Source organism: Lissotriton helveticus, chromosome 7, assembly GCF_964261635.1.
Source record: "Lissotriton helveticus chromosome 7, aLisHel1.1, whole genome shotgun sequence".
In the NCBI taxonomy this organism is placed as follows: Eukaryota; Metazoa; Chordata; class Amphibia; order Caudata; family Salamandridae; genus Lissotriton; species Lissotriton helveticus.
Window position 1 is genome coordinate 1,909,129,520 of NC_136068.1, and position 11,183 is coordinate 1,909,140,702.

General features: G+C 42.7%; 1 gene segment (V, D, J or C); it reads left to right on the top strand.

Moving 5' to 3' along the window:
• Window positions 1-2,718: 2,718 nt before the first annotated feature.
• On the top strand, window positions 2,719-10,671 carry LOC144770885 (T-cell receptor beta-1 chain C region-like). The segment is given in 5 exon segments: window positions 2,719-2,752; window positions 3,416-3,781; window positions 6,843-6,863; window positions 8,296-8,402; window positions 9,924-10,671. Coding segments are annotated over 5 exon segments (540 nt in total).
• The last annotated feature ends 512 nt before the right edge of the window (window positions 10,672-11,183 follow it).

Sequence of the window (11,183 nt, forward strand, 5' to 3'; positions counted from 1 at the left end):
TAAGTTGATTCGATTAGGGGAACACATAAAAAAAGTATGCCCCAAATTGTATTATTTAAAATTTAGTTTGGGAAAAACTTTATGCACTGAAAAACAGGTGTCCAAAACCTTCAGGTTTTATCCTCAACCTCCCTGAAGTCCTACGGAGAAGTCTGCATATTTTTCTGGAGTTTGCAATGTTTTATTTTATTTTAGGGTCTTTCTGTGAAAATCGGGAGCTTTGAAACAAGACATTTTGCTTTGATCCTCGATAGATGCTTGTTTATCGATAAATGTGTGATTCTGCTGAAGGATACCTTGCAGAATATGTGTGCAGACAGTATGTGGCACCGACACATTGAACAAGCATCCTGAACCACTCTCCGCGCCTCATGTTGGGCGATGGTCAATTTGCCCTGGCGCGAAAAGTAATTTTCAAAAACGATAGGTAGAGAAAATGTGACGATCCAGTGATTGTTGATCCACACAACCTTCCACACAACCTTCCTTGCTCTTAAATAACCAAACCTGCGCGGTCCTCAGCCTTACCCTCCCGCCGCCAGTGCTAATTCCCCCAGACCTTCGGTACAGCCCACGCGTCCTCTGCACCTTCAGAGAAGATGAGATGTTGAACGGTATTTCTCACTCTCCTAAGGCTTATTGGATCACCATTTCATCTGCAAGTACTCTTCTGCTGGAAAAAATATTATTTGGATTATTGTTAATCCTTTAAAAATCGACTGTGTAGTATTTAATATTGAAATTTATATCAAGACTACATTAGAGGACCAAACACATGTCCAGTTGTAGATGTTGCCATCTTATGGAGTTGGGATACTTCCTCTCCTGTGGTCAGTTAATTTGTTATCAAGGCCCCATCTTTGGACCGGCCTCTCTCTTTCATTGAGGGGTACTCAATTCCACCTGAATTTGAGGCAACAGCCAAACACCCATGTACACTACTCCGTGCTGGTTTGCTGCAGCTGGTCAGTGTAGTGATGCCGGTGATCACTTCCGCGACAAGACTAGAGGGATGGGCAAGTGGTGAACTGAGAGAATGCCAAGTAACAGAGCATGGCACTGCATTAGTGGGCATGTTCCAACACTCCCACACTCGGTGAACAAAGATTGTTAAGGAACCAGTGGACACTCTACCTTTCTTGGAAAGTTCTCAGCCCAACACCAACCAGTTAGATCCTTTTCTCCAGGTCTTTTTGTGAGACCTCCGTCAGCACGTGAAACCCTGGCCCTTTTCCTTTTAATGTAGAAGTTTGGGCTATAGAATACCTCTTTGTCGTCCCAGTTCATTTGTCCTTTTTTTTACCTACTTTGCCCCTTAATTTTATCCACTATGTTCTTTCAAGGATATTCATCAAATATAGGCTGATGACACCCAAAGTTAGGTTAAAGTCACCAATGAGACAGGAATTCTGATTTACAAAAATTCTGAAAATCTGGCTTCTCTCATCTTAAATTTATGGTGCCTGGTATTCATAATGGAGTTCTGCTTTGACCTAGCACTTAGATACCCTTGGGTTCTATGCACTTTATAAATGCTCATTTTACAAACAAAAAAAGAGCATTGCTTATCAGGAGTACAAACCTGCATGGTTTTTAGCCGGCTTCAGTTGATCACCCGAAAACCATCCTCACCCTTCTTCAATAAAAAGGAAAGATGATTTCCTGAATGTGAGTCCAGTCCACTCTTTGGAGTGTCCATTCAATGCACTCCCACAATTCATAACCTGGGGCTTGGGGTACATCAAGAAATGACCTTCATTTAAAACATTTGATGTCACTAGGAACTATTTACTTCAGATTAAGAAGCCATGTTTCATTTATCCTCTACTTCTAGCACAGCTTTGGGCCCCTGGAGATGGACCAGCTGAGTACTGGTAGCCCAGTCCCTGTAAGGTCGAATAACCAAGACTCGTGCCTAATCTTTGAATCAAAGTGTGGGTGGCACATGGGCAGCCGCTCTGCCATCCCGGCCTAGGCAGGACTGGTGGTGAGCATGATACAGGAGGGTTGTACACTTGTACCAAAGAGCAATGAACTCTTAATCTATGCTTTCTGAACCTAAAAAATGTATTTGCAATAAGATCCATCTATTTACAGGCATTTCTCCTCTGACATATCTATTATTAAACAATTGTGTTTCATGGACTTCCACCTCCATCCTAATGAAACCCATTGGCTTCCCTTGCTGGCCCGCACCATCTTCAAAACCAGCTGCATCATGTACAAAGCCATCACCACCAGCACCCTTGATTATGTTGAAGACAGACTCACAATCTCTGGTGGTTCTCAGAACACCCGCAGCCAGGACACCATGAGACTGCAGACTAAGAAGTGTGAAAAGAACAATCAAGCCAGCAGGTCTGGTCCCTGTATACACCCACGATCTGGAACAACATCCCTGTGTCCATCGGAGAGTCACAATCCTGCTCCAGCTAAGGAAAGGGTTGAAGACTCCCCCCTTTAAAGAACACTATATCACAATGCATTAACAGTCCACGACCCAACTACCTCTGCTATTACTTGCTTTTCTTTGACCCTGTACAGTGATCCATTGCATTTTGCATATGATTTGGCTATACAAATGCCACACGCAAGCATAGTCTCCTGTGCACGGGTGTGAGAGGGAAGCGAGAGGAGCAGTAACGCTTCTCAGCTGCTGAAAAAATATCTGGATCATTGATGCTGAGAATCTAAAACACAGACGATCTTTCGACCGATTCAAGAAACCGTTTAATGATCATCTATGGGTTAGGTGAGATCCCAGATCCAGAAGTACCACCTCCGCGCCATTGCCTCCCTCTTCTTCTTTTTCTCTGTCTATTTCAATAAAAAGTAAGGGAGGAGGAATTGCACCTTGAGACCTTCAGACATAAGGCACTATGGAAATTGAATTATTTGGTTGATTGCTCGATGGTGCTGAAAATGATTTCCTTAGCTTTGATGTTACACAAATACACACACACTCCCATGAGTGTAAAACTCCTTCTCAGGGCAAGAAATGTGGCCTTTGTATGGACCTTAGGGAAGCTATTTGGTCAAACAAGAAGCTAATTGCATCCTTAACAGTCCCTTGCCCACAATGTGTCAAATCAGGGTTAGATATTGTGTTCTGAGCTTGATTCACAAACTGTTGTCGGTGAGTGAATGTGTTTTATTTACTTTTGGAAATTCAGATTATGGTAAACTTAAATATGGGGAAAGACACAATTGCTCACAAAACAATCCTATGAATTGGGCCCAAGGATTTAAAAGATTGAAGAATGTTCCTTATTGGTTTAATGTGTTTTTTTTTAATAATCTTATTTTATGTGCATTCTGCAGACTGTTCAAACATCATCTTTGAGAAATGAGTGCTATTCTAAGAGTGGTGGAGTCAATATTAGAATATTATCATTTATCTTTTTGTGATTTTCAGAGGATGGACTCAAGATCACTGCACCAAAGGTGGCTCTCTTCGACCCATCGCCGCAGGAGGTGAAAGAGAGAGGGAGCGCCACGCTGGTGTGTCTGGCCACCAACTTCTACCCTGACCATGTGGTCTTGAGCTGGTCAGTGAACGGGGTGGAGAGGACGGAAGGGGTGAAGACCGATGACCAGCCCACCCGGGGCAGCGACAAGATGTACTCCCTGAGCAGCCGGCTCAGGATCTCCAAGAAGGAGTGGTTGAACCCGCAAACTACCTTCAGGTGTCAAGTATACTTTGACCCCGGGAAACAGAACGCCACAATGTCCTTCGATCCCACAAAACAGAACTTCACCAGGGAAACCAAAGGCAGAGAGGGTAAGATGCGAGGGAGAGGATGGTTCAAAGAGTATGTGGGGGAGGATGTGACATAATAACCAGAGCTGCCACCTTTCGAACTGGGGAACTGAGTTCAGTCTCGTCCTTGGCTGAACATCCTGTGATTCTGGGGAAAATCACTTAGGCCGGGATTTAGATATCAGCCATAGGGTTACTCCATCACAGCGGCGATGGATAACCCGACCGGTGAAATATGAATCCCATAGGATAGAATGGGATTTATATTTCTGCGCACGGGCTATCCGTCACCATACTGACTGAGTAACCCATCCGCTGATATCTAAATCCAGCCCTTAATCTCCCTGTGCCTCCAAAATAATGGATGTGTCCATGTGTAATGTTACTGGAGCTCAAGTAAAGTGTTCCAAAATCCCCCCCTCCTTCCCCCTTAATTATTTTTCCTTATTTCAATCACCTACAGTAGGCCGCGTGACTTCAGCCTCCACGGAGGGTGGGGAGACCAGATGCATGATAGAAAAATATAAGCCACTCAGGACGGATGAATATGTCATAATCAGGGCGTTTCGAATCAGTCAAAGGATTTTGATTTAAAATCAAAAAGTAATTTAAAAATAACACCCACTTGAAATATTTAATTCCGTTGCCGTTCATGTTTGTAGTTCTTACTTTCAGAAAACCTTTAGTCCCTTTACTTTAATCAAGTTTTGTTCGAACTTGGTAATAAGACGCTGGGGCTGATTCACAGAACTAACCCTTAAGCAGACTTACCTATCACTAACATTGGGGTCGATTATGCTGATACGACCCTGTGGGATGTATCGGCAAGGTTATCACCGTTTTGCAGGGAACATCGCTGGAAAACCAGCGAGATACCCTGCAAAACGGCGATAACCTCGCTATCGCTGGAATTTTTATCACCCTGGAGTAATGCGTTGTTAATAACGTGCTACCAGGGCGATACATTCCATTTTTTTTTAATTATTATTATTTTTTTATTATTATTTATTTTTTTATTATTTATTAATTATTGCTAGCCGTTGATAATATGCCCACAAGTCAGTTTCTAGAATATCTACACTTCTCGTACACCAATCAGAATAATCAATACAGACCGATGAATGTGCTTCGGTTGCCTCTTCTTTTCACTGTATATAGGTGTGGACTTGAGACTAAACATAGATAATATCCGTGGTGCATATATCAGCAGGTGTCAAATGTGTCAAAAGTAACATCAGTCAGTGCAACCTCACATAGCAAATAAATACAGTTTGACTTCACACTGACACAGGTCGACTTTCACATGTGCATGTGGCAACAGGTTCTATGAGGTTGCACAGAGCAGCTCAGCTGTGCCCTAGCATGGACCACGTGACTTGTGCTAATTCACCATCACAGTAAAATAACACGCGCATAAAAAACACTTTACACCAGGCCATAAGTGCATATATTTTGTGCATGGAGTAGTAGGTAGAAATATGATTTTTAAGTTAGTCTGGTGGTACAAACCTAATAAACTCTAACTTTGTATATGGTTTACTCCAGTACAAAAATATAAAAGGACCCCATTTTCACTTAGGTTTGCTGATAACGGAATACATTGTTCTCCACAACACATAAACCACAGAAAGCTTCTCCCACGAGATTAGACTGGAGAGCAGATTGCATTACAGAAAACTGCACTGGTGCAAAAAAACAGGGCCAATACTTTTACTGTTTCTGCCATATGGGATGCAGTAAAACATTTTTCTCCAGTCGATATTACTGAAATTATTTTACACCCTGACAATATAATATTACTGGTGGATCTCTTGTGGAGCTGAAAAAGAAGGTGTTTTGATACATGTCTTTTGTTGAGTGAAAAAATAATTCAGTCTCTGCTGCTATGTGTTTTCCGCCCTTTGCAAATTGCACTTTCTTTCATTTTTATGTTGAAAATGTTATTTTTTACTATTTATTATAAGGTCTCTTATGAATTTTGTCAATCAGATGATTTGGGTACAGCTATTACTTGCTAAAATGTATCCTGTTTTAATAGTATAGCTTTTTTATTCATGTTCTACAGCTTTTAAGATGTATTTTGTTTATCGAAATAAAGCTATTATGACTGACTGATTGAATTCAATCTCTATGTAAAATCGAGATGAAAGAATAACAGATCTATTGTTTTTGCACCTTTTTTGGTCCTGATGTAATCAAAAAAGGAAGAAAATGGTATGATCTCAATTTAGAACCAACTTTCACATTTGAAAGTGTAGAAAGTCTGCTTTCTCAATTTGTTAAACAAAAATCAGCATAAACAATGTGAAATCACTTTGCTCTCAGTGCCCCAGCACACTGTGTTACATAAGTAGTGAAAATAGGACACAAATATTCATCTTTTATCTGTTTATGAATCAAATTATCATCCGCAGAGACTCAAATAAATGCCCTTTCAAATATGAAAGGGGCGTAAATGTCTTGGGGGATGTATGACGTTTCAACGCATGCTTTTACAACGCATGCCATTACGACGCAGGTTTTACAACGCAAGTCGTTACAACAACTTGCGTTGCGGGGCTCTGGATAGTGAATCGTTTAATTTACTATTCCAACTCCAGTCCCCGTGGATAGTAGGGAAGGTGTTGGATAGTAATTAAACGATTCCCTATCCTAGAGCGCCCCCCCCAGCGCAATGTATTGTAATAACTTGCGTTGTAAAAGTTGCGTCGTGATGGTAGTGCGTTGTAAAAGTTGCGTTGTAAAGGATGTTCCCCGTCTTGGGCCATATTTATGAAGTTTTGCCGTAGGGCATCGCCGCAGGCCTTACTGCAGCGCTGCCCTACAATAAAAGAAAAGGGCAGGGATGTGTCCTACCGATCAGATGCAGCGCATTCCTGTCCTTTTCCCCCCACAAGGTACACAGGCTATAAAACAGAAAAGTATCAACCATCGTTTATGCCTTTTTCTTTAATGGTCAGGACTCAGCGTCCACCCCTTTGCCTCACCCAGGCGATGGCCTAATTCACTGTTTGTCATTCCTCTAAAGCAAATAATAATGCAAACGCCTGTGCTGAGACGTCTTTTTCTTTTCTCCTTCCAGGGTGTGGCGGGGTGACAGCAGGTGAGTCTGACGGAGCCTTTCTTTCTGAATATATTCCTTTTTTTCGCATGCGTTTACAATGCATGCCATAACAACACGGTTGTTACAACAACTGTGTTGGTATTTCGCATACCATACAACACAAGTCGGAACAACAACTTGCTGTAGGGGGCACTGGATGTTGGAATAGTATAATTTACTATTCCAACTTCAGTCTGTGCGGATACTAGGGAAGGTGTTGGATTTTAAATCCAACACCTTCTGCCCCCTATCGCTAGTCGTATTCCGACTTGCGTTGCAACGGTATGCGAAATAACAACGCAGTCGTTGTAACGACCGTGTTGTTATGGCATGCGTTGTTCCACATGCGAACTAAACGCTATTTACCTTTCTCTCTGTTATGTAGAGGTTTTTGTTCAGACTCCAACACTCTTTAGAAGTATAATTCTTCAGGAATGCTGTCAGTGCTTCTGTGTTTTTCTTTGGCTGCAGGGAACACTCTGGAAAGCTCTTAGTATTTTGTGGTCTTTTTGACACCTTTGGTAGCAGCAGTGTAGTTATGGGCAGCAGGACAGTGGCTCACCTCAGTGGGTAGCAGGGGTTACTCCATGGAGGCCAGCCTGTAGCTGTCAAAAGTACGACTGACTTTGCCCTGCACTCCGGACCAGAGTCGGGAAGTCATGCGGGCCTTCTCCAAAGAAGTCAGAGTCCTACAGAAGCTCCTGATGAAGGAAGGCGCTGGTCCTATGCATCCGTACCCTGTGCGGCCAGGCCAACCAACACACCAGCCAACTCACTCCAAGCAATGACTGGCAATATGATGATGGATCAGCTCTGAATCAGGCTCAGCAAACTGACCTGTCCAGGGATTTATAAGATGTATAAGCAAATCCACATTAGACTAGCTAACCAAAAGGGGCTCCAAGTCACATCATCTCCAGGACAATCCTGGTCTAAAAAAAGAACGCGTCAGGTCATGCAGCCATAGTGCATCCGTCATGGTGTTGGGTCTGGTGCAGTTATGTCAACAAGAGATCATAACAAGAGAGAACCATGGTTCAGATCAGTGCAGCAAGCGACCTTCTCAGTACAGTCGAGTGAGTACCTTACTAAGGGCAGCATAACTCTCAACTTTATGCACCCCCTTGAGCTCGAGGTTAGAGCACCCGAGTGAACATTCAGCCTCTTCCAGTCTGTAAACACTGGACCCAGTTGGCTGATGTTTTTAGAGGATTAATTTGACCCTTTAACCCCTTGGTACTAAAATGAGTTACCTAGACCTGAGTTAACCAAATCTTTGAAATTTGAGTCTGTGAATACAGGAATGAACTAAGAATGTGCATTGTACACAGTGGAAATGTATTGATTGCATACACAGGCTTCTTCGATCTAATCTAGACCTCCACAGGAGAGGGCTCATGACAACTAAATACCGGTGGCCTTCTTCTTTCAGAATCCTATCGTAAAAGCGCCAACACGGCCAAGTTCACCTACGTGCTGCTAATTACCAAGAGCGCCTTCTATGGATTGTTGGTAACACTGATTGCATGGAAAATTAAGGTAAGGAACTGTACAATTAAGTTTCTTTTTTTCATATGTATGTATTTATTTATTTATTTCACTGCTTTTTAATACGCAAACTTACCCCTTTAAATCACTTCACTCTGAAGTACAATGTAAATTTAAACCTCAGCATGCTCGTAGTTTAAATTACAGCCAAAATAGTGATGTAATATTTAGCTTCAAATGGGTTCATGACCTTTGCTGGTGGATGTCACCTGATCAAACACCAAACAGGTTTAAAAGGTGCACCCAGCGCAATGAAGTAAAATGCGCCTTATTATGACGAATGCACTGCCCCAGGGCAGTCGCGAACGTGCGCTGCACTGGGGGCAGTGCATTCATGTGAAAAACACAGCGGATGCTTCGAAGCCGTTCCATGTTTTCACAGGGTAGGCAGCAACCCGCCGACACTTTGAAGAGGGAATAGAGATCCCATTGCAGGACGATGCAGTGAGTGGCTGCACCCACCTGCAAGGGCATATCTAGGGGGTCCATGGATGCCCTTCCCCCTCCATAGGGCTGCCATCGGGGGTACACTGACAGTACGGCTCCTGAGAGCGTCCTTGCCTCTGCTTCCACGTCTGTAATACAGCGCACAAGCAAAGAAATTCCCTCATTTGCATAAGGCGTGGCCCCGTGCAAATGAAGGAACGCCCTCTGAAACTAGTGCTGGCGCTTTATGTGCGTTAGCATTATCGGTAATGCAGAAGGGGTCACACAAGTATCTGCAGCCCCTTCTGTAATATCAAAGTTCCCCGGGGGCATGCACATTGGGCGCAAACGCCCGTTGCACCCCCAGGGCACTTCTATAGTACGGCCCCAGGTTTTAACCCCCCTTTCACACTTTCTTTAGCTCTATGCATTAAGTACCAAACATGTTGCATTACCAGATGACCAGGAGAACATTTATTTCCCCTGTGGACTTTCTTGGAAATAATTAGTTCATTCTGGAAGTTGTATTCTGTGTTCAATTCCATTTAACTACCTCCCCTGAATCTGATCATTTGTGAAGGGAAAGCTCTGTAATGGAAGGATTGGATCCCTGTGAGATGAGTCCACCTGGTCACATCAGTGATAAAGTCATCAGGCAGAAGTGGGATTGGGTGAAGTCAGAGGTGAGGGTGCTCTGTATATGGGATAATGTTAGACCACCAACACCATGGGGAAAGGTAATGCAGGTATGGGCCAACATCCTGTGTATGCCACTAAGTGGGCCAGCCTGAGACCCTCCATGGCATGGGTGGTCCCACTTCCACACAACTCTGCGCTGCTTCCTGAGTTTGCTTTTATCTTCAAACTTCTAGAACTGTTGGACAGTAATTAGTAGATGAAAAGCTAATTTACCAAGAATATATATTTAGATGAAAGCTTAGAAGAAGGTTTGCAAGGTCTTGACATAGAAACAGCTAAACTCTGCATCTCTTTCAATTAGCTTGGGTGCTAAGCAAGTACTGATGTATTTAATCATTCATTCATGTAGTCATCCATGCATTTATGCACTGTTTTATTTCTTTACAGCTGAGTGGTGGGAAGATTTGTTCCTGATTTCTATATAAATATATCTGACTTTGGAAGTAGGTTCCATATCTTGGCTTCAGCCTCATCACCACTTGGAAACCCCAGCAATCAAGATTGGATGACACCATTAATATTGCTTCTATGTGTTATGTGCTCCTGCCTGAAGACATTATGAATTGTCCTGCGTTTCTGCATAGCTGCGGCATGGAACCATTTGTTCTGTTTTTGAATGAAATGCACCATCAATAATCAATGCACTAACTCAGTAACTCCATGAATCAGTTCATTCACTCCAGAAACCAGCGGCCTCATCATAAACGAGTGCGCTGGTGCAGGGCAGAGTAATGTGCAAGCATGTGCTGGGGCATAGCAGATCAGTGTGCTCATGTGTAGGGCAGCAATAATTGAGGGACAATGGTTCAAAATGTGGCCTTAAAGGTCCAAAAACAAGCGTTGTGACCCAAAGAGGGGCACTATGGGGCATATGTAGGTCATTTCCATTTTGCGATTCCCAAATAGTGATTTTTAAGGAATCGCTATTTGAGAATTGCAAAATGGAATGTAGGTACAAATTCGCAATTTTTTTGCGAATCTCTAACATTCCTTATTTGCGATTATCAAATTGCGAATCGCAATTAAGGAATGAGTGTCCCATTCATTCCTATGGGCCAAAAGACCCATAGGAATGAATGGGGATAAATTTTCAAATTGCGATTTTCTGTGTGAAAATCGCAATTTGAGAATTGCAATTCCAAGGGTGCCAGGGTGTCCAAAGGACACCTGTTGCACCCTTGGCATGTGCCTGTAAGTACATGTGGCGCACATACATGCCCTAAGGGCATGTCTGTGTGCCACATGGCACTTTGAATAAAAAAAAATGCATTTTTGAAGGAAATCGCAAAATACCATCTACTTGAAGTAGGTGGTATTTTGTGATTCCTTATGCAAAAATCGCAATTTTTACAGCACCCCTACATAGTATTTAAGGAATCGCAAAATTGCGATTCCTTAAATGCTTTAAGCAAAATAAGGTATCACAATTTTTGCGATTCCTTATTTTGCTAAGTGGCACTTACATATCAAAACGCCGTTTGCGATTCGCAAATGCCGTATTTCGGTGAATTTTGGCATTTGCCAATCGCAAACGGCTACCTACATATGCCCCTATTTCTTTAAAAAGGAAATTAATTCAATAGGAAGCGAGAAACAGGGTTTGTAAAGGGTCATGTAGGTCAAAGAATGACAGGCATTCATTTCCAT